Source organism: Anopheles stephensi, chromosome 2, assembly GCF_013141755.1.
Source record: "Anopheles stephensi strain Indian chromosome 2, UCI_ANSTEP_V1.0, whole genome shotgun sequence".
NCBI lineage: Eukaryota > Metazoa > Arthropoda > Insecta > Diptera > Culicidae > Anopheles > Anopheles stephensi.
Window position 1 is genome coordinate 64,856,223 of NC_050202.1, and position 24,136 is coordinate 64,880,358.

A 24,136-nucleotide genomic window follows, 5' to 3' on the forward strand; every position below is an offset into this window, starting at 1 on the left:
ACAAGGGATCGGCAGAAGGAATTAATGCAAGCAAAAAGTGGGGCCAAACAAAATAAAAACCCTGGCAGAACTTTGAGACGGCTAAGAGCTCACGGTGAGTTAGACTTGGACCGTAAAATACCGATAGCTCCATTATTTGAGCCGTCGACAACGGCACGACGATGCAGGATGATCTGCCAGCGATGCTACGGTCCATATATTTTGTTCGCTCCATTACGGGGTACGATTATCTTCGAGCCGACGATCGTTTGGGAGTGCGGAAGCAACACAATCCCGATACCGGTGGTAAATCCAAACAAAGCTACAATAAAAGAAAAGCCGGAAGATTAGCCAACAGAGTCCCCAAGAGATGTTGTTGATGTGTCTGTTTTTCTTTGCCTGCTGTGTCTTGCGCAGATCATTCGGTTCCGGGGTGATCGCTGTCCGAACGACAAGCATCGTTCAGGTAGCCAATCGTACCGTACTGCTGCAAGTAAATCTTGTTGTTGTCCAGCATTTCCCATGTCCCCGGGAGGGGTTGAATGGGGGGTTTATTGGTTGTTTGATTTATTGAACAGTTCTCATCAGAGGCACCATTGGTACGTGAGATGGTATGGTATTGAATTATGAGATTGTTTTGAAAGCCGTAGCGAAAATGTTGGTACAGCATGTTTCTGACCGGCGAAAGGAACGATATGGAACGTGACGAGGGACGATCAACCACTGGGAGTCGATACCGGTAGTTTGCCGGAAGCTGTCTCGGGACTCAGAATAATATTGTTTCGACCAGCAAATGTTTCACGGAATCGAGTTCGTTTCGTTCAAACATGGAATAGATTAATTCGGTTTTGGACCGAGCAAAATCGTGATGGAACACTGCCCTACTTGTGACTTGTGCATTGTCATTGCCCTATTGTTCGTTTCCAGCATTGATCCAATTTTGGTGAACGAAATCAATTTCGTACTACAGAACGATGAGACAACGAAAAAAAAGAGGTGGCTTGATAAATGAATAAAATTATCAATAAACTGTTTACACGCAAATGAGCCGTTTTTTTTTGCGAACGCGTTCCCAACATGACCCAGAATGCGTACCATTAATCAAACAAATTTTGGATGTGCAAAGTGGTGCTTGGGGCCTAATAACACCAGAGCAGCCACCTGGGCGACGTATGCCAAGCAAAACCAACCAACCACATCATGACGTTCGAGCGTCATCGACCTGCTTGATTGCTGCCGGGACACACGTCGGGACCGCCGGCACACAAACGCTAATACATTGTAAAAGAGAGCGATTATTTTGCATATAAAACGTATGCGCTCGTCAGCTCCCGGGCAAAACGAAGCTGGCCAGCTCCGGTGCAGATGGAGCGTCTGCATGATAGCGAACGCCTGCGCTTGGTGAAAACGATTTAATCGAAGCAACGATCAAGGAAGATCCATTTGATGGGACCGATCGTACGCCTCAGGGATATGGGTGGAAAGCAATTTGTTTTCCATCCTGCGGGCCGGTCAGCCCGCAACGGTGCTTTTGTTGAGGGTGACTCTGTTCTGTTGCTGTTCGATTCTGGCCGAGAACTTTTCGGTCGGTTACAACGGTTGCGGTTGTGCCGGCACGGCTGGTCGATCAAAAGGTAGTTGCATTCTCGGCAGCGCTACCACAGTTTAATTGTAACTTTGGTTCGAAACCGCACATTACACGTTTTACTGCAGTCGGGTTTTGGGGTTTGGGTGCAAAATTCTTGTGGCGGAACGTCTGCACCACCGCTCGAGAGCCTTTCTTTGATCTGTTGGAACGATTTTAATGGTGAGCGTATAGAACGGACGGCAAATAGTTTCGCGCATTTCTGTTCTATTTCGCTCGCTTCACTGGGCGAACTGCACAATGGTGATTCTGCGGAATCTTTGCCAGCTGGCTGCAGTTCAATGGCAGTGATGGCTGATGTGGATTTGAGTTTTTTTTTTCGCTTCACCAACTGAGCTGTGCTGAGTAACTCGATTTCATCACTAGAGTAGTTCGAGCGGGGTGTTTTTTTTTTTAGGATTCTTATCGCCGATCGAAATAATAATAAAAATGAACTCACGATCAACATCGGTAGCGATTGATTGTGCGCAACTCTTCGGGAAGATCTTCTGGAAGATGTTAAGTGAAGGCGCGGCTACAGCTCGGCAGGGAAATAAACAGCAAAAAAGAAAGAGATTTCACCCGCCAGCAGCTGGAAAGCCTCGCCAAGGTACGATAACCTTGCTGGTGGTGGTCGACTCTGAAAGGCTACTGTGTGGTGCGCGTAACCTCGGCTACGGCCCTGGACATAATGATGCAAATTCACCCGCGTGATCCCATTTGTTCTCTTGCGGGACGCGGCCTTTTTTTTCGCTAATTTTCCTTCACAAAGTTGATCGAGATCGATCTTGCACAAACACTCGGGTCGATTCAAAAGGCGAACGCCGCTGAGAGATGAAAAGGAAATTTGGAAGCTTTTTTGAAGTTAGTTTTGTGTTGAGAGTTTGTGTTGAGCATCGTTCAATTGTTCCCATTCTTTAAGAGTGTCTATTTTTAGTTGGTTTAACAGATTTACTTTTCCCGGCCAGGAACGGTCTCGCCCATTAGAAAGGTCAGATTTGACATACAGCGCGTAATCCGAATAGAAATGAACGTCAAGGAACGACGATCGCGTTGCTGTGTGTGTGGTTTGCTCTTTCTTCGACCGCGCAATAGAAGGGCGCGTGTGGCAATTGGAAATTATGCAGACGAAGATCTGAGCGCTGATCATATGGCGAGCCTAAGGGTACTGGGAACCGGAATTAAAAATGTGTATCGAACGTTGAGCATTGATCGATCTGGAAAGTAACGGGTTTGCGGGAAACTTGCGTTATATTTTACACTGAAAAGAATCAAACAAAACCGTTGTTTGTTGGATGGTTCGTTTGTGCGTGGTGCGTTTGATTGATGTGTAAACCGAGCAACCAGCGTGTGTTTGCCCGGGATACCATCTTAAGAATATCATCTGCTTGGTAGGTAGTCCGAAACAGTACTATTTGTTATTTGATTTTAGGCTTTAAATAAAATTGCTCACGTGCTTTAGATCGATGCAAACTGCAACTCAAACGATTTAAATCGTGTGCGATCGGTAACCATACGCAGTAGCCTTTGTCTAGTTGTTCGATCGGTCCTGCACTTTCTATCATGTTGCACACGGATGGCATTTGTCCCCCACTGGTAATCCATTCCATCACGATCACTCGAGTCGATGGGGGCGGCCAAAGAAAGACTAGGCAAACATTCCTGCTTGCGAAACAAACAAAAGGACGTGTAGCTCGTTTCCGTGTTCGTACGTTGCATATCGAGTGGACCCAGAGTTCGCAAGACGCTCAACACGTGCGCATTTAAAGTCGCGATCGTGCTGACAAGACGTTAACTTATGATCACCGTGTTTCGACTGCTATGTTGTGCGGCTAGTTTCGGACATGCACTGGACATCATTCAACATGTCGGCCTAATACTTGTGCACTGTACTAGACCTCCTGCACAACAGGAGGCTTGCGTTGGTATGTCATCGAAGGAACGGTTGACACATTCAACGTGCTTTCAGTATCTCGGGAAATCAGACGCGAGAAAAGGGCTCGAGTGACCGCGAAAGCGCGAACGAGGAGGAATCGGTAGTGGTAATTATGATGCCGGAAGTACAATACCATGTGAGGTTTTATTTGCTCTCGGCATCCGGCATCGGTAGCGTCTTAATTACTCCATTGAATTACCGGTCGGGTATGTTGGACGTAGTTGAGACTTTCTAAGATTTGAGATGCTGTTGCGACGCTCACTCTGTTTGAGAGGTTTTACTGATTATACTTTAGTTACAAATTAATATTCCAAATTTAGTAAAACCTATCACTTTTTCATTTACCTAATGAGATCTTGATTCAAAAAGAGGACAGAGTACCTCCTTAATAATCTAGCACATAACGCACTCTTAGCATCTTCCAGCCTCTAACGCCTGTAATTAAAATAAATTTGACCTTGTTACTGCTGAACGACAGTAGTGACTTTCTGCTGCCACGGTACCATACGGCAAGACAATACCGCACTTAATTCGAAGCGAAATATATCTGACAGAAATTGCTTTAATTTGTGCATCTTGCGTAGCGTGGGCAGCCGCGCGCGCGCTCGTTTCTGTTCCTTCCAACGTCTTTCTCCACGCAGAAACCGGACAACAGGGGATTAATTAAAATCGTTTTTAAGATCTCGGCGAGTAAAAGTGCGCAAAACAAAAAACCGTCAGCCGGGGAGGTCTCAGAGGTCGGCCAATGTGAGGGCTGTCCCTTTCTATAACCGACGTATCGTGTTTGTGTGTGTGTGTGTGTGACTTTGCGTTACTTTCTTTCGCTCGGTTTCATTGCTCCGTGCTGGATGCTGTGCCTGCATTGGGATGTTGGCTTAAGATAAATAGCAAAAAATTAAATGGACAATTTAGCAGACGGCAGCCTGCCCCTTTGCCCGTGGGGGCAAAATGGAACATAACACGCGCAGGAAGAGAGCTACCAGAGTTTACACTCTAATTATGTGTGTGTGTGTGCGTCGGAGGGCACGGGGAAAAGGTAGCATATAAATGAGGGAGTGCCTCACTAAGCCTCAATCTCCCTTTCCCATTGATTGTGTTTAGTGTACGTAAGCCATAAACGCACGGCCTCACTGATGCGCACCTCCAGGGTAAAGTGATTAGGGATAAAGTCGGGTTTTGTAGGCGGTTTATGCGCTCGCTAATGATGGTTTCCTTTGACTTAGAACACCGATGCCGGGGTGCTGGAGGATAAATTCCAGCGAGCTCAAGCCCAGCGCTTCTTTTTATATACTGTGTGCTGTGACTCCCAGTTACTTACGATTCTCCCCCCGACACGCATCGCACCAGGCGAAAGCATCGGTTTTGCTTTCGTTTCATGTGATCATACCTGCAAAGGAAACATAAAAATGAAACATAAGTACATGCAGGATGAGCATAAATCAAGGGAGCGAGGGATGGAAATGTGCATCCCCAACATGACAGAGGGGGCGATGGAAGATTTAAAGTGGTGCGTAGATTACATTTTTCCTTTCGAAACGCACAAACGGAAGCGTGAAAGGAAAATTTAAAACTGCACCGGGAAATGTTTGCTGTTGAGCCGCTAGTAAACAACCTCTCTGCGTTTGATGCTAATGTGCTAATGATAGGGATATTCGGAAGGGTGGAAGTTAACCCTCGGAGCTCTTTCATTGCTGGTAGAAAACAGAAAGTGGTTCTTACCTCTTATTCTAACGTATTGTCTAATCACGACCAGTGCGTATGAAGGCGTGTGGGGAACGTTGCTAACAACAAGCCTTCAACGAGTATTTAGTTGATCGGTACCAGATAGGTACAACGTACGATGGGTAGCGCTAATCACTCAAGATGTTACGGCGTGGTTCTGATTACAGTTTCCGACTAGGGAGTATTTTATGTTTCCGGATTTAATTGTGTAATTAGCTCCAGCCCGATTGATTGTTCTGATTAAGGGATCGTAAAATGTTACGATGAAAATAGTGTTTTCCACGCTTACGAGCAATTGCAAATAATTTGGGTAGAGGTATGCGTAATTTGATACTGTTTCGGGATAAGTGTTATGTTAGTTGCAAATCTATGAAAATAAAGGGGGACCATTAAACATTTTTGAATATCTGGAGGTAATGAGAGACTCGACGATCGTCGACTAAGACCAAGAAGTCTTGAATTTGGTAGTAAAGTATATACTAGAATATTTAGAAATGTACACGAAATTTTTATCAATTAGGTATAACTTTGTTGATCAACCCTGTTTCATCAACCAAACGATCGTTGTTGATCTTTCGAAAACGATCCTTTTGCTTCCTTCCCGTTGGCACATTCACACTACAAATCCGCTTCGCGTCCAGCCATGGTTCCCAAAATAGGCCGTCACATTTACCTATTTTCCCCTTTGTCGGGAGCTTGTTTGAACCGGTGAAAAATGCATCGTTAGCGGCTTCTAAGGTAGCCAGGAACTAGGTTTGTGCTCTTTATGAGCAGCAGCCGTGTTTTTTTTTCTCTCCTCCGCTCAATCAAGCAGCTTTGGTTTTGTCTAAAAATTTGATGCCAATACTCGGTCATGATGCAGGCCATCAACACATTATGTTTGGTGGTTTATGCGCTGGAGGCCTTGCCCCGCTCCGTTTCGTGGCCTCGCCAGCCTGGTTCGGTTGGTGAATCCAACCAACACGCCGGTGATGGAAAGCAGCTCTAAAAACTGGAGAGAAAGGTGCTAATGATCTCATCATCCCCATCATCCTTGCTTGCCAGCAGCCCGCAGCATGAGCATCGCGATGGCTTCAATACCTCGATGCGCACGGTTACCAAGACAATTACGGTCGAAATCTGTACAACCGATCAATTCGGTCGGATACGCTGCAAGCGTTTTGGGAAGCCAGTGTTTGGTGGGTGATGTGTTTTTTTCACCGTCTTTGATGGAAACCCAGTCCCAGTAACGAGTGTAGCAAGCCGGTGGAATGCCTAATTTTGTGTGGATGTCTTCCTCTTTGGGAATTTTTCCGGCCGGAAGCTTACTAACGTTCGCGAGGAATCAAAATCCGCCCGCGAGTTTAGGGTTGGAAAAATAAAGAAAAACCCCAATTGGTCCCGCCCGCTGAAACAATAATGAGTGCGATCCGGCCATCAAGGGATCGCTTCTATCGCTCTATTGCACTGATTGCTCGGTTTCAAAGTCGCTCGTTTGTGGTCCAACCATCTCAATCTGCACCGCTGGTCGAAGCAAGAGCAAGGCCGAACCGCAACGGCTAACTGAATTATAGCTTGTTAATAGATAAATTTCATTAAACTTGTTCCCCTTTTCCGGAAATCACTTCCATCTGTCTTTCACCGTAACGGGTGTCGGGGGACCCTGTATCGACCACATGCCAGCGATTATGCTGTTGCCGTTGCTAGTGTGCGTGGCGAGTTTTTTTTTGCTCGCGTTGCCTTTTGATTCATCGTTTTGTTGGTCCGCGGTTGGGTGTGTGTGTGTTTTTTTTCTTCCTTTCAATTCATCCCAAAGGGACCACATGTTCTTGTCGGCGACGATACACGGCCCCACCAACATTATCCGGTCGAACAATAAAGCTAACAGTACTTGCATCGGGAAGTACCTTCAACCACGCAAATACGCACGCAAGGGCGTATTCATTGCGCTGATGAGAATATGAGAAGGGAGAGGATGGTTCTGAGGGAAGGAATAGAAACGGGCGAAAGTGGTACGTGAAGAGTAGCAAAGTAACACTCGCATACATATATGTATTGCTGCGATATCGGTGCGCTAGGAACATTGGCTAGGAAGATGTCTTCCTTCTCCGTTCGCGCCTTGTGCGATCGTTGAAGTCTTTTGGCGCCGATCGTTGACGGTCGAGGCGGCTGAATTTAATGATAATCGCCCACAGTCATACAATCAATCAACGCAGGATGGTGATAAGGGTGGTGGGGAAGGGTGGCCAAGGGTGGAGCAGTAGCGCCTGGTGAAACATTTCGAATTCCTATTCCCGTTGGGTTGGATTGGTAGCTGAAGAGGAGCCATTTTTATAAGTGAATCAGTCCGGTTTGCTGGAAGGAATCTTGAGATGTGGTGCTCTGTATGTGCTGTTCCTCTTTAATGTTTCAATTGCAATTGATTCGTGTTTACGCTTTAGGTGTATTGCAAAGATTATTCAAGCGGAGTTGAAGCATTTTCTTGAAAAAATGCTCGATGCATTAACTATAAACTACACCGATCAGCTCAAATTAATTGCAAAAAATAGAAATGAATGCTCTAATTTCTCATTCACTTTCGCAACAATTCTTCAATACAACGATTAAAATTTAAATTAATTTCTCATCGCACACTCGTCATGCTTGGTGCGATGGTTTCAACCATTTGCATAATAGTTAAAGTGAAATGATTAATCAACTCCATCCTACAATAATGAGCAGTATAAATATTCCTCTCTCTTGCACCGATCTCATCCCGATCAATTATGCTACACTCCTCTGTAGTAAATAGTCATAACGAGTTAATTGAGCCCAAAATGCCCGGTACGACCCGTAGTTTTGTTTCAATCAAGATACGGCTTACGGCTGGCAGGCAGGAGTACACAAAAGGCGAGCATTTTGGTGAAAATGGAAATATATCTAAAACAGTTTGACCGCAGGTGTGCTAAATCAGGTACGCCATGAAAAGGTGAAGAAAAAGAAGGAAAATGCCGAAAAGAAAACAAATGCCGAAAACTAGTTGCTATCGTTCGAAAAGAACACGCACCACACTTGGGACCGTGAAAGTGAAACTTGGCCGGAAAATCTTTCAAACGCGCGATGCTTTTACCTTTGCACAGCTTTCGATTGAATGGCAAAATGGCGCCCCATCGCTTTTTCGCCGCGGCAGCTAATGGCGATCGGTGTGCGATTATCGGAAAGTGCGCTTATCGCAATCTATGACCTCCAGCCGGGGTCCATTAGCCGGCCGGGATCATCAATCGGGCTCGGGTCAGACGCGCCGCCGCTACCGCCGCCACCTTAACAGGTGGTCACCCCATCAATTGAAGCAGGGGAAAAGCTTTGCTCAAACAACACTAAAAAAGATACCACGAACCACGAAAAAAATGGTTTGGCAGGCAAAGAACGAAAGTGAGAGCATGGCAAACTATATTGCGGTGTATATTGAACGCTCTAGCGAGGGTATAATAAATTAACCGATTGATTTTTCCACCTGCCAAGCGAAAGAGGGAGAAAGACCTGTTTAGCATCGGTTGAGCGATATTCCGGGAGAGGCTTGCCTCTTTATTCGCTGAGCACACCACACTGCGCTGCTGGCGAAATGCGAAACTAACATGCAGAGGTGCCAGAGCTTCCGAAAGGCCACGATCACGGATTTTTGGTGCTTCTTAGCCTTCGTAGCTAGCCTGTGGTGGCCGGGAGTGGATGTGATGGCTGCGAAACACATACTACAGCCTACACGTCTAGTCTGTTGCCACAACGTTTCGACATCTCAATAGGTCGGTCGACGGCTTGTTTGGAGGGAGGTTTTGCGTTCGCATTGTGTTTATGATAATTTTCACGCCGTATGCTAAAGGATCTGAATGCTGATTTTTTTTCTGGCATGGATTTGTGTGAATCTTTTGCGAAGAGTTCCGTCTCGTGCTTACTTTCGATCGTAAATCAATCCAGTAGCAGATGCGAAAGCAGCGAGTTTAAATCGGGAACAGGAAAGAACGCCTTCGCTTTCCATATGATTTCTGAATTATATTGGGCTGGGTGTATTTTGTGGAGCTAATTTTTTACGTGGTTTGCTTGTTGGAGGCTCTCAAAATTCTGACAAGCTAAATTGCTCCCATCAGATTATGGTTAAAGTAGCTAGGTTCACATGTTGAACTTTCTTGGCAATGGGCAATGGTAAGTTCTTCTGCAGATGCCAACCGTAGAAAAAAAAATCTTTGGGCTATTGAGCTTTTGCAGTAATAATTAGAGTTGGTTTCTTCAGGAATGTTTCTTACTTTCGGGGTAAATCGCGATGAACTTTGCAGTCTCGCAGCTCCACCTCGCAAAAGTTGAAAGAATCCGGTAGGCAAATGAACTCTTGTTAATTAATTGATTGGGATGCCGCAGAAACGGTACGATCAGTGCTAACCACCAGTGCCAGAGGTTATCGTCCTGCCGCGTATGCGCGATCCGAACGATGATGGTGCTTTTTTTCGGAAGCTGCAGGCCACTGCTTCGTTTACAGTGTTCTTCTGTGCTCAAACGGCAATTTTGGTGTGATGTTTGTTCTGGGTTGAACCCGATAAATTCCGATAATTTGCATCGGTTTGTGTTGGGGTGGTTTTTCCCCGCTTTTCTTCTCTGCTATCGTCTTGTTTTGCGATGCGCGGCAATGATTGTACGCAACTTGATCATCGACAGCGTGAAATTGCTTCCGATTGATTTATGCTTCTTCTGGGCAGGTTCTTGTTTGGCTGTTAAGGGAGCAAACACAGTGAGCAAAGGAGCAAAACGCTGCAGTACTGTAGTTTACAAGCAACTAGCTGAGCTAGCTAATGGTTGTGCTAATGATTACAAATTGTTTTCAGTACCTTGTTGAACGTCGGGTAATGAAAAGCTTAAGAAAGGTGGAAAAACATTTCAATTTCAGTTTTTGAGCACAATAACTAGCTTTCAGTTCCACATTCATGGGGTTTGCATGTGTTTATAATGTATGCCGTTTTATTATTTGGAAATATTTTCCCTGCCGCATCGGAAAGCAATTGCGGTCAACAATTTATGTCTAGTGTAGGTCATTGCATATTGTTTTGAATGTTCAATTGAACGAGAGAGCGAAAACTAGATCTTAAGCTTATGATAGGTTCGCACGATACACTTTCACTACCAACTGATGATTAGTTATCAAACGCATTCGAAATATCATTTTTCACTTTTTTCACACCCCTCCAGTTCATCGTGCCATTGATGTGGGTGTTTGGAGCTCACACAAAAAAAAAGGCTCCATAACTGCACTTCGTTCGTTCGGTCTAGTTTTTGAGATGCGATCGCACCCCGGTGCTGGGTGTTGGGAAAGCTCCACCACATGATACTTTGTCTCAAATGAACCGCGAAGTGGAAAATGGTTGGGTGCTGTGCGATGGAAAGATATGGAAAAATGGCAGAATTTCTCAAAGCCCGTTGACCGCTAATCAGGCCATTAGATTGTTTGGTCGCAAGGGCTTGTGCTTGTGCCACAAAGGAAAGGGCCAAACGGGGTTGTATTTCAACCAATCATAATCTTTGCTGTAATGGGGAGATCTAGCTGAGGGAACACCAAAACATGAGTTGGCTTTATATGGCCAGAGTCACAAAACGGTTGAACTCAAACATGATCGGGTGTAGTCGATATTGGTATGATCAATTTCTTCTGATAATTCCTGCCGCGGAGTCCGTGGCAGGAGAATATAAACCTTCGGTGCATTTAACGTATTCAAATGCTCTCGATTGTGCATCGTCGCCTGTTTGACCGTTGCGTGACACAGCAGGGTTCCAGTAAGGTCGGAATCATGCAAACATACCTTAGCCCCCTCGATCGTTATCACGCTATTATGTTGGTGGACCTTTCTTCCTATCCGAGGATCACTGCGCGATGTCGATCGATAACGGTTATGAGGATGATAGCAAGCAATGTTAAGAGCTTTTTTTCATCTTACCTTCGGTTGATATTTTATGCTAATTCACCGCGTAAGATAGACCCAAAACAGTCGAACTGTTGAAAGAATCATAATCAAAATGTTTAGCTTTTTCTAGGCTTTCTTGCACAAGCCTCTCTCCAGATGCACTTCAGTTCGGGAACCGTCTAGTAGCCCGGGACGGTTGGGGCTCCATACGAGCAAACTCTGAATATTGTATCACCCAGCACGGTGGGACCGTTAATTTGTAGTGTGATGGTGATTAAAACGATAATCACGCTGCACAGTTAGGAAAGCTGCGTGGCTGATTCAGTTTTGGAAGGGAATTTGTGCAGGGTGTGTTTGGATAAATCGACCCAAAAACCTATTCCCCGGCATATGAATGTTTGTGCAACGGGAAAATTTCTCCTTTTCGTGCACAAGAACGAGCAACGCTAGAACGTACTGGGGAAGATGGCGTGTGAGAATGTAGAGGGGGAGAGGAGGAATCAACAAACGGAACAGCGTTTACACAGTTTTCATGACTCAATTACGTTCGTTTACGTTTCGGTTTCATCAAGTGTTCCAGCGAGGGCCTTTTTTCGTGATGTGAGGTGGAGAGCTACGATGCATGGGAAGATGATGAAATGCGCATCGATCGTATAAGGGTTGCATTAGTTCCGACCACGGTTTGAACGTTCACTAGTTCCGTTTCAGTTTTGTTAGCGGGCTTTTGGGTTTCGAGAACGGTTCTGGGCCCAGTTAAGTGCTCGAACTAACGGGCGCGTGTCATGTGAATTGATGAGCGTTTTAAAAGGCAGTCCGTTTGATTTTGGCAAAATTTTTTTTTGCTACAACATTGAAGAACGTGCATGAAAATAGGCAGCTTTAACCTTTGCGGCGCTAGTATTAGCTGCCGACCAACGGTGAAGCGATTTAAATTATCCGTGCAAATTTTTCCCAAATCCGGTTCGTCGCTTACTGCCCTAGTAATGTGCGAAATCACTGCCAATTTTTTTTTTCGCGTTTCTTGTTTTTGTTTTCCTCACACCTAGCGATAAGTTGTAAATTTGTTATGCTCAAAAAACTATGAAAATGTGAGAAACGCTATGCACAAAACAAAACAGAAAAAAAACTATCTCTACACATCATATTAACAATGATTTTATGAGGTCAGTTTTATGACTTTACCGGTGGCAAGGTTGATTACGGATGGGTGGCTGCCCACTGCCCCAAAACCGTGGACGCTGACGAACGAGCCTACGGGTAGGTCGGGTTGGGAAGGCATAACGGCAACCACAAGTCGACCACCAGCTAGTGACCCCAATTTTAATCACCCTAATCGTTCGACTCAACCTGGACCCGCTGGAAGAAGTGTGGAAATAATTGTTCTGTGTGTACGTACGCTCGTCCGGTTTTAATTCGCCAGTTGTTACAATCTACCACGGTCGCCCTCTAAATATTTAGAGCCCGCCCCAAAACAATGGGTGTCGGCAGCTGTTGCGAAACCTCTAATCCTTTGCTGGCTGTTCTGACGCCGCGGTATAAATGCTCGCACAACAATTTCGATTCGGTAGGATGGGTCGGCTATCTTGCGATGAAGTGGATCGTTTTGTTTTGCCCGACTCTCCGATGCTCTAATACAACCATTAACGCATCAAGAATGCCTTTTTTACCTTAGGCTTTCCCGGCCCGGCTGAAGAGCACCGTTCTGTGAAGTGAGCATTTCATTTTAATTACCATTCCAGCCCCCGGACAAAGGCAGTGTGATTGTGGATTGGTCAAGGAAATGTACGAACGCTTTTGTTGTGTTTTTGTTTTTATTTGGGTTTGGCCCGATTGTGTGGATTGGGTAGCTGTTCTTCGGGTTCCATCACCAGGCAGGCCCAGCTGTGATTTTAGGAATCCCTTTTTATGGGTCAACAGTTTAATCGCACCACAATGGCCTTGGTGCATGGACCGCTAGGTTTTATATGCTGTTGGCGTTACTTTAGGTGAGTGAGTGGTTAGGGAGGCTTTTTTTTTTGGCACATTCCCAAGCAAGTTGTGGCGATTCTGGCGTGCCGTTTTTTTATCTCACGGGTACGAGCAAAATGTGGTCGAAAATAGTTTCGGATGTTTCGGTGTTGCTATTGGGAAGTTCTCTAGAGCGGTATTGTGCCATAAAAACGGAATTTAGTGTGTTCTTTTTTGCAACAAAACTGGCAGCAAGAGAATTGTCAACGAATTAAGACCGTGCATGGTCCGGATGGACGAATGAATGAATCAAGCACATAACATCCACTGGAAGATGATTATCTGCTCTTCGTGCACAGAACGTCACTCGTAGAATGTTTTGGCATCATTTTCAATTACCGACAGTACATTCTTGGAGTGCAGGATTGTGCGAGTGAGTGGCGAAGAAGATGATAATTGATTTGTTCTGTGTCGTGTTCTTCTAGAACAGGATGCGTAGGAAATGATCAGTGGTATTATTTTCTGCGAGTAAAACGAAATCTTTTGAGCGTCAATGTAGCGTTGGCTCGGGAAAATGGTTCTGAACTAGCAGGCGAATCATCCTCATTCTGCAGTGCACGTACTTTGGGATAAAGTTCGATGCAGCGGGTTGGGTCCTCACAAAGGTGTGAACCAAAGCGATCAGTTTGCTAACCTGCCGAGCCTCACCCAATGACGTAGTACGACACTAGGTTCTCATCATTTGCCGCACCGGCATTAACAATCATCATTAAAGTTTAATTTCAATTCGCCCGGCATCGCTAATAACGCGGTCGCCCTACGAAACTGTACGATCGCACGAGAAACGTTCCATTTTTCGCCACGGCTGTGGCAGAGGCCGTCGCATCGTACAGTGAGTATCATTTAAAGGTGTTTTTTTATGCCTCGCAAATACACCTTTTTTCGCGCGACACTTGGGGCAGGTCTGGGCAAGTGATCGAAGATTGCGTAGCGAAGGACCTGAACGAGGCGAAGGTGACGAACACACGGCGTGTCATCTGCGGGTTAATCGATCGCAACCAGGGCTGGCGGTTGGGGAAGAGGGAAAGGGAGAGAGTTGTGTGCTCCAAGCTGTACGCTAAGTAGTAGTGGTGTGTCGTTCGGAACGGTTATGCTGTAGATAAACATAAATCATCCATCCCATGGACGCTTATTATTACCATTATCATCCTTCCCATGGTCAGTTTCGCGATGTGACGCGATCGTCCTATCATCTGCAGCTGATCTCGGCCGGACGGTGGGAGCGTTAGTGAAATACTCTTCCAACCGTTTCGCTGATGTCGCATTGCTGTGTGGCAATATAATTATTGGCATAAATGATGGCCAACCCTATTTGCAATTTGAATTGCTAATCATAAGGGTTTTTTTTCTGGGAAAGCCACCGAGAGGGCAAATGGAAATCTAACGTGCAAGAATGCTTTCGGAAAGCATGCGGTATTAACATTCCTGCAAAAATCAATCCAAAGCATCCATTAAGATGTCAGCCGCTGGTTTATCTGCAAACAGGCTGGTGCGTGTGTGGGAATGGAAAATCAATTTTTCCATCGTTGATATTTTGCTCAACTACAACGACGACAATTGACACTTGTGTCAAGTAAGGAATAAAAATAAAACTCTACTCTCTGAGTGACAGCAGCGAAAGGAGGAATAATTCCTTTGGACAGTGAACTTTTACGACTTCAGCACGGTACAGTTAGAAACATTCCTTTTCACTGCACATAGCACAGCCCGGACACACTACACTTCTAAAGAATTTGAGTTGCTCGAAGAAGAAATTGCATGTATCAGCTAAATCAATTTCGCTCTTTTTTTTTCCTTGTAAGTGTCAACATGTGTCAACTTGTTCCGAGGCACCGGAAAGTTCCTTAAACTCTCATTCACAAACAGCAAAAACCGGCTGCGGGAAGTAATGAACATAAGCGAACAAGTTGTTTTTCCCTCTTCTATCGACCGATGTGTGTATATTGCTACAGTCCAGAGCAATTGAGCAACAGTGCTCGGTTTTTTGCTTTCCTTTCTGCAGGTGAAAATGGAAGTTAGAGAACGCATCGTGCCGACTAGATCGTTCATCATCCATCCGCATGTACATTAATTTGCAGGTTTGAAGACTATTAGTGTGCAGGGATGTCGGCACGTTGCACCGACCATGCCGGTGGTATGTCGATCACCCGGACGGAAGCCTCTCGCGCCAGGCTCGCGTCTACGGCAAATCGGTACACATTTGTTACATCAGACAGATCTACATCAGCTGCAAGCGCACGTTCGTGGATGCGCATTGATGTAGAAAGGAAGATCGAGAGAGCACGCATGCGAAACTGGTCCCGACTAGACCGGTTTGGTGGTGGCTTCGATCTAGGGGTGCGTTCTAGGAATGATCCACTTGATCGACCTTCGCTGACAGAACGGGAGCTAACCTTGCTGCAGCCGAACGCTGTCAGATACCATTCAGGATGAAGCCATCCGAGGGAATTCGTTCTAAGTCGTGTGTGCGGTCGTGACGATCAATTCGATTTATGTACATCAATTACTAGCTTAGTGCTAATGTCTCGCTCGTAATCTTATTCAATAGACCAGAAATAGAAAATAATGGACTTGAGATGACTATTTTTATACTGAATGGGATCAGACCTTCCGCTTCTTTGATCCATTACGCAACGGGTCGAAAATATGATGTCAGAAAGCCATCCTTTATCGTAAACATTTTGATATACAACTGCGCTGTAATTTTTCCGCAACATATCTCGGCGTGCACAAAGCGGATGGATGAGAGTGGATAAACAATAAAGGTTGAGTAAACCGTTCGAGATTATGCACTACATCCAGCAAACGACGTACGAGCATCGCCGAACATAATGCCATGAGAATGTACGTTTTACGGCTTCTCCGGTTGCCCTCGTTGTTCGTTTAGGCCGCATCAAACAAAAAGGCTGCTCCGTACAAAATGAAATAATTAAAAGAGTGTGATTTTGATGGACCGTAATCGTCATAAAACTGGATCGTGAGCACTTCGTTCTGCGGCGGCCCTTCCATCATGCACGAGCCACCATTATGTCAGTTGCACGGGCATGGGATTGCGACAAAGCGACGGGGCCTGGGAGTGGGGCACCACGAAAAAGGGCGTTTATGATAAACGTTAAATTTTATGCTCAACCTCCGTGGCGTGTGAAGTGTGTCAGTCAGGAACGGTTGAATCGACATCGAAAAAGCAGCATCGTCACCGACCGGTCCGTGAGACGCTACCGGGAAAACGGTGCCAGCGTTCCAGTTGCCTACGGGACGCAGTGCTTCCGTGGTTTTGGACTCGAAACCACCACCGGAAACACAACGCCAAAAAGGGGTGTGAACTGTCAATGGTGGTAGTTGGTAGTAACTGTAGTGTCCCATACTGATCGATATCTGACACCGAAGATCACGTGGGGTTTCAATTTGCTTGGGACTGCGCTTCGGCAGGACCACGTAACGTAGTCGCATCTTGGACAGTGTGGTTGATCTCCCGAGGCATTGGAGATTATTATGAGTGCATGTACGTTGATGAGCATATAAGAGGCCCGTGCCCGTCTAGAGCTGTTCCGGTTGGCTAGATTACATCGTACGCAACGGAATGGCTACGGTATTGGACGTTGATTAACTGAGGGTCCGCTAGACACAGCGGACCGCGATGAGGCGACGGTGCACGTTTGATTAGATCATCCAATTTTGTTTAATTAAATTTAATTCGAAGCGTATCCCGGTATCTCCCGAAGCGGACAAAAAGGCGAACGGCTTAATTTTTTCGAATCACCACTCGAACCACCGGGGTTCGCGTGTAGAAGGGAAATGGCTAGTGTGTGTATGTGTGTTTTTCTCTCCACAATGCTGCTGAACAAATGGCACTAAATGTAGGTCCAGACCTAGGGCCTGCAGATCTAATGTGATTCTTTCAGCAGCAGGCCCCGCAGAAGGCTTCTCTGGTGGCTCTACCCGATCATTATCCAATTAGGTGGTACCGTAGGCTGTGAAGGTGATCACCTCACAACCACAGACACCCAACGATTCGGGTTGGGTCATTCTTCATTCTGTCTGAATCCGTTCGGGAGTGGGAATGATTCTGCCGTCCAGTTGTTGGTCAATTATTCTCAATTCCCTGCGGAAGAGACCATCAGCCGAACCGATTCGCAAATGCGTGTTTTCCTCACGTAGGACTACTCGATACCTCCCAAGTGGGGGAAAACCCCTGTCTCGGATGATATTGCAGATTAAGCTCGTTTGTTTACACATCACTTTCCGGCTGTCCACTGTGAGTCGGTGTCAGTGGGCGATAATTGGGCAGAAAATTCACGGTTTTGCGAGATAATATTCTGGTCCAATTGGCAAGGTTAGCCAGAAAGCAGGTGATTCCAATTGAAGGTAGTGAAAAAGAAACCCAACATGAGGCTTATAAGAAACGATGATCTTTTGATTAGACTTCAGTAAGAGGACAAGCGGTATAGAAACATTTTCCACTTCTAGAGGCTAAAGGCTTAGACGAGTAGTAAGGAAAGGAGGATATAATAGTGATGTTTTGTAGGTATGTCAAAATTAAGACCTGCTGGACATAATAACCTCCAAAAGGCTTTGGGTTCACTGGATTCGCTCACTAACGGGAAGTCTTTGTGAAGCTAGAATTTCTTAATTTCCAGTAGCAACGTGGCTTTTGTTAAGAAAATCACAAAAGGAAAACGATTATTTAGCTTATTACTGTCAGATGATAGAGATAGCCAGCAGAGTTAATGCTTGGTGATCTTTTAACGATCACGATCGTCGATTTACGCTTGATAAATTGTTCAAAGAAAATATAACTTGAATCTGACCGTAGAAATTTGGATTCGATTCTTTGACCTATGTTTCGCATGAAATATAAAGGTATTATAAACTTAGATGCAGAATATTTCATTCAAGTCATGTTCTGCCTAGAGACGCACCTGCTTACCAGTTCTAATGATTCTACGAGCTCGTTGTTGATCCAGCCCAGCGAGCTTCATACACCAGACGTGCCCGAAGCAACAGCCGATAACTGTTCGCATTCTTTCAACCGCCCATCAAACGTTCTTCTTTGCTGTTGCGCACGGCACAGCGATAAAGGGATAAATGCATTATTCCACGGTTGCGGTTATGTGCCAAGCTCGTTTTGCATAAAGACCCTTTAGCGTAGTGGACGTCCTTCCCCGGTTCCGGCTGTACGTAGTGACACAAATTTTTCATCACCGCAGCTTCTTGCCCAGAATCGCTGCTGTCCGTCCCGCGCCAGCAAATCTACTGCCAGCAATGACCACAACCTAACGGTGCCGCAGTTGCGCAAGCGTTGTGCGAGTGCGGTGTACAAATTGCTGGCGAGCAGCAAAAGTCGCCTCGTAAATCTCGTCACCGTTAAGAACTCGGGCACAGCCGGCGTTTGTTCTGGAGCAATTGCGGGATCGCGCTCAGACGCTGTCAGCGGTACCTGCATGATTCAACTACCCAGACACGCCTACGGCTCATTATCGCTCGACCATCATTTCCCTGCTCGACTGGTGCACTCCTGCACTTTGTGGAGGATGCGGAAGACATTCTCTTCTGCCGGTATAATGTGTCCCAGTGAGTTGCGCACGACTAACGTCCTTTGGAGCCCACTCGCACTGATACGACCTGGGCGATAACGATTCAATAGATCATGGCGATTGATGTGTTCACTGTGGTGCGCATGCACCGCAGATTGAAGCCATAAGATTTATCTATCCCATTTCGATCGAAACATGCATTGGGACGCCCTTAAAGGTGGTCGATTAATTAGCGTATCGCGCAAGGGATCACTGCATCGCGTGATGGCGGCACTTTCTTTAGGGCTGCAACGTTCCCCGGTCAATATTCGTGCCGTAATGGAGCTGTTCTGCACGAGGAAGTGTTTCGCTGGCCTTTCCGGGATAGCTGCTTGATTAATTCACTCTGCATCTAGACCGTTGGGGAATTGTGTGCACCAAACGTTCTATCAGAGCGTTTGACAAGCAGTGGAGCGTCCAAAATAGCTAGCTTTATCTTAATGCAACAACTAGAGGTTGTTTTCCACAGCTTCTAGAGGTAGAGCTTTCCACAGCCTGCCACGATCCAAGAGTCGGGCGAGAGCCACGCGTTTGGTTTTGGGCGCTGTGATTCGTTCGCTCGAACAAAAACCGTTAAGGAACCGTTCGATACGCAGAGTTAACGAGGTGGAAGTACGACCGGTAGAAAGCTGGCTCCAACGGGTACGGTACACGGACGGAACCGAAACGTTGTTTGCAGTTAGCCCGTTGTAGTACTTTCCGCTCTTCATCTTCACCCTTGACAGGCAGCTAGTTTAGATCCCAGGTGAAGCCGTCCAGACTATCCGGTTGGGTGTGTGTGTGTGTGTCGGTGTTTTTTTTGTTTGCCGGCTTAAATGGGGGCTTTGCAAAAATAAACGCACTTACCGACAAAACATGCTGCTGGCCCGTGGGTTCGGGTTGCGGAAGAATGTTGCCCGACGTTCCCAAGTACAACTTTCATTCGGAATGAATCGGTGTGGGGCCATAAATTTAATACCATCCAAGGCACGGGCATCATAGTGCACAGGTTCAACCTACTTTGCAACGAGAATGGACTGCGCACTGATGCGATATGTAGGTGAGGTGTTATGAGCTGATTTGTTCTAAATTTTACCGCCCGGACGATGTTGCAATTAATTAGACGCTTTATAGCAAACCGGCAGGACGGTTGTAAGTGCTTTCAGCTGTTCTAGTGATCGCGGTGCGGGAATTGAGTGTTGGAGAATGTTGTAATAATTTGCTCGGAGCAGTAAAAATGCGCTATTTTATGAGGCACTTTAGTACTGTGTGCAACGGAATGACTTTAGAACCATCTTAAGACTTCAGTATCCACATGTTGCGACAGGACATGCTGGAGGTTAAATTTGCCCTCTTGTAAAGACAGAAGTACATTCTAGAACAACAACTTTCCTGGGACCGTTCGTACCGTGTGAGAACCGACTGCAACTTGTCCCGTTTCCAGATCGACCTGCCGTGTCACCAGGTTTTTTGTTTTGCTACGTTCTCGTTTCGACAGGTCGCTTCGATTTCTAGAGCGCGGGAACGTCCAACAAAGTCACCACTCTCGGTCACTAGATCACCTAGCCTCATTTGGGAACTTTTTGTCTTCGTTTAGTTCTACGATATTCGGTCGCTTGGAGATTAAGAAATGGTTTTAAAATTGGGTTATAATCTTAGACGATTACACCGCATTCCACGACAGACACACAGCAGTGGGCCACCGCATCGGACCTTTCTTTGATGGGTAGCGTAATGTTGAGCAATCGATTTGGTTTTTTGTTAATGCGAAAGTCGGTGGAAGAGCAAAACTCGCCATCTCATCGTGGACTCACCTTATCTTTATTATTCCCGGCCGGTCCGGCAGCAGTTCCGTTTTCTGGTGCCGGAATCGCTACAGCTGGTGGAGTTTGCTGCGGGATCTGGTTGCTACTGCTGCTCGCCACGGCATTGCTGCTGACACTGACCTTGTTGACGTTGACCGTGCTCGGTCCGACGGACGCATTTGTGGTGGGTTTGCTAGCAGCGGCAGCAGCTTGTGCAGCAGCGACAGCCGCCGAAAGCTTGTTCTTGTTTTTGTTTGAACTGTTTTTGTGCGATAGACGACGCGGTGTGCTGGCACGGATCGGTGCGGCTGCCGTAGTCATCTCGAGGGTAGCGTTACGAGCTGCTGGGGCTTCTGTGGATCCGGACGAGCCGTACGAGGCACTGGTGGCTACGGTAGAGCTTCCACGGACCGTGCTTGAGGTAGTCGTAGTTGTGGTAGTGCTGGTACTGCTGCTGCTACTGCTAGTCGCGCTGGTTGAACTGACCGTAGAAGGTTTCGTCACTTCCTTGGGAGATTCCTTGGACTTGGAGGGTGTGCTAGTCAGGGCGGCCGCTTTCGGTAGATCGGAAGTGGTCGAAGACGATGTGATGTCTCGCGTCGATGCTACATCGGTCACGAGTGCTTCAGCCGCGGTGCTCGACGAAACGGCGGCCGATGTGGAGGTTGTCGTGGTCGTCGTCGGTACGGTGGATGCACGCGGTGAACTTAGCGACTCGTCACTGCGAAACGCGTCGGGAAGCTCGTGTTCGGCAACGTCACGCTTCCGGCGCCAGTTGCTACCGAAGGTATGGGCCTGCAGATCGCTGATCAGCTGTCGATACTGGGGATTGTTGAGGAACAGTTGATCGATCGACAGAAAATCGTACCCGTCATCATCACTCTTCAGCTCACGATCGTCCCCGGTGTCGGAGTCGAGCTGTACGCTTGCCGCTTCCTCATCCGCGGGGTTCGGCGAGTTCGAGCTGCTGGGCGATGGTATCGCTCGCGTTCCCACCACTAGCAACTGCAAGCTCAGCAGCACCACCATCCACTTTTGACAGGTCACCATTTCGCTAAAGGGCTCTGCACGGGGGTCTGCACGAGATGCCGATCTAAATTGTGGATGCGCAACCACGGAATGACACTTTTCACGACTCGGTAATTATGTTCGCTGCAGCCAGATTGCGAAGCGAAATGAGCAAACGTTTTGGGAAGGTGCAGTTTTAGCAAAAGTTGAAAGGTGACGCGCTAGACACTCACTCACAACACACACACACACACTCGCGGGCACAAAGTCACGGGCTTAGCAGTTCCACATTGTCTCACGAGAGCGTTTTGGGGCGGGTGGAATAATGAAACGGTTCCGTATCTCGGAATCGGATTTTACCGCCCTTCAGTAGAAGAGCCGAGACGATGCAATTTCCACGGTGAGGATCGGCGGGAGCGTTCCGATGGTTCTGCAAATGTACGAAGGTAAATAGAGAACAAAATTATAGGTTAGTCTGGGCTGTTAAAAAATATGATGATGATGATGACGATGAGAAACGCCATTGTAGATTTTGTGGATCACGGCCAAGATTAGGAGCAATGGAACAAAACAGATAAATAGGGGTGAAAAGACGAGAAACAGACATTTTGTAGACACGCTTTAGGATAAGATGTTACGCTCTTTTTTTGTTGCTTTCGCGACTGCCATTCTTATCGTTTTGCCGTCCATCTTGCGGGCGAAGGGTTTGGACACTCGTCAAAACGCACCGTTTATCGATGCCATTACGATAAGATAATGAGTGAAAGAAATGAGAAATTTAGCTGAGGCTGAGGGCTTTATGTTTTAATTTTCACCAGTTGGAATGGCTTTGTGGGAGGAAGAATGACATTAATTTGGGCTATTTTATGGATCATATCGGCTTGTGCTGATCGTCCGAAGCGGTCAGCTTAACGTTGCTTATCGTCGTAATCTATCTCACAACGAGCGATGTTCCCAAGCATCTCACTCAGCCCATTAGCTATATTGACAGCTTAATTTTCAGCCTTCCATTCTTTGCACAGTTAATTGTAAAACTGACACACAATGTGAGTGAAAGCGATGTCACCTCACCGAAATTGCATGGGTGACATTTTTGAGCGACCGGTGAGCGCGCTGAACCAAGTCAACCTGATCGACGACCTAAATCGGGATCTTCTACGCAATTTCCAGGTCATACCTACGGCCACCGACGATCCGTTCCCCCGTTTCGTCGCGTAAGTAACACATCAAATCAAATCGTTACTTCCGCACATCGGCATATGGTGTGTACCGGTCTAGCTGAAGCGTAACCACGGCCGTCCCCAACCAGTACGATCGGGTTTTGCCAGGTCGTTGAAATCACCATTCCAGATCGAGATCCATTTGCGTACTCTAGTTGCTTAATTTACTTGTCATGCTGGCGGCTGTTTGAGTTGAGGGTTTTTTTTTGCGCTTTTGCCTGTACCCCAGGGGCTCCAAGGAGCTGCCATTCAAGAGCCGCCCAGAAACGCAATCGTCGCGCCGGTTCCTGATATGTGGGCACGCGTTCGCTACATTTGCTTCGGGCGTTTGGCTCGGGTTAGCTCGGGATGGAACGAATTGATCGCATTTTTCGCAACCATAAGAAGGCGCCAGAAGCGTAAATCGAGCACAACTCGTTGAAAGGTTTTTGTGCTCACGGCTTATACAAACGTCCTCCCGTTCGTTGGCAATTGTCGCGTGCCTGAGTGCCCTCTTGTGCGTTAAGTGGAATCGAGTTTTGTTTTTTTGGGGCTCGTACAGTTTTTTTATACTAGTCAGTAACAGCTATAACTCTTTGGCATTGGCCTTCTCGGTAGATGAGTCTGGTTTCAAGTCAAATGAGCACCTTTCTCTGATCGTTTCAATAAGCTTTTCGAGGTGAGCTGCGTTCGTTTCTTTTTTGTTAACAACCCTTCTCGGGATGGGCAACATTTCTATCCCTTAATTATGTGCAACCAGCGAGTTATTCAATGGAACAGTCATATACGCGAAAAAAAAAAACCCAAAACAAAGCCTCAAGTTATGTTCCCAATGACGGTGCGGACGGAAAAATTGTAGATCACACGATCGACAGATCGGTCGGTAGGTCAACCGGAAAACGCCCCATTTTCACACGTTGTAGACATTTTAATTAGCGAGGAACTGGGTTCGAGGGTTACACCCGCCTACACCCCAAAATGTGTAATTACGCTGCAGTGAATCAGTGAGATTTTCTGGCGTTTTTGTTGTATTAATTAGGCCGCAGTTGATTGTTTATGGCAGGGCTAGGGTAGTTAGTGTGTGTGTGTTTGTGCTTGGTTTTTTCTTCCACATTGGTTTGTTTTCGCAAACGATGATGGTGCGTGCAGAATTGGTTTTCTATTTCCGTTCGTTGAACTTGGGCTTTGCTTGGGCGTATGCGATCACACTCGGTTGATAGAAAAAAATGGTTGATGTGTTTTTCTTTTAGGAATTATCCAACTGTTTGGGGTGGTTTACTATTTGTTTACCTTGAACCGGGAGTGCAAGAAAAGCTCTCCATGAAATATTCAACTGAATGCATCTGAATCGCTTTATACTTCACGTCAAGTAACATTAGGGCTGAAAAGGGTATTTTTGACCCA

At 46.4% G+C, this 24,136-nt stretch overlaps 1 protein-coding gene across 1 annotated transcript in view; it reads right to left on the minus strand.

Moving 5' to 3' along the window:
- LOC118503580 (uncharacterized protein DDB_G0271670) overlaps positions 1-24,136 on the minus strand; it is a 55,326-nt gene that overhangs the window by 23,369 nt on the left and 7,821 nt on the right. Inside the window, exon 2 of the mRNA XM_036037020.1 lies at positions 20,535-21,963. Within this exon, the coding sequence (XP_035892913.1) occupies positions 20,535-21,575 (1,041 nt within the window). The 5' untranslated portion in view covers positions 21,576-21,963. The remainder of the gene's footprint in view (positions 1-20,534; positions 21,964-24,136) is intronic.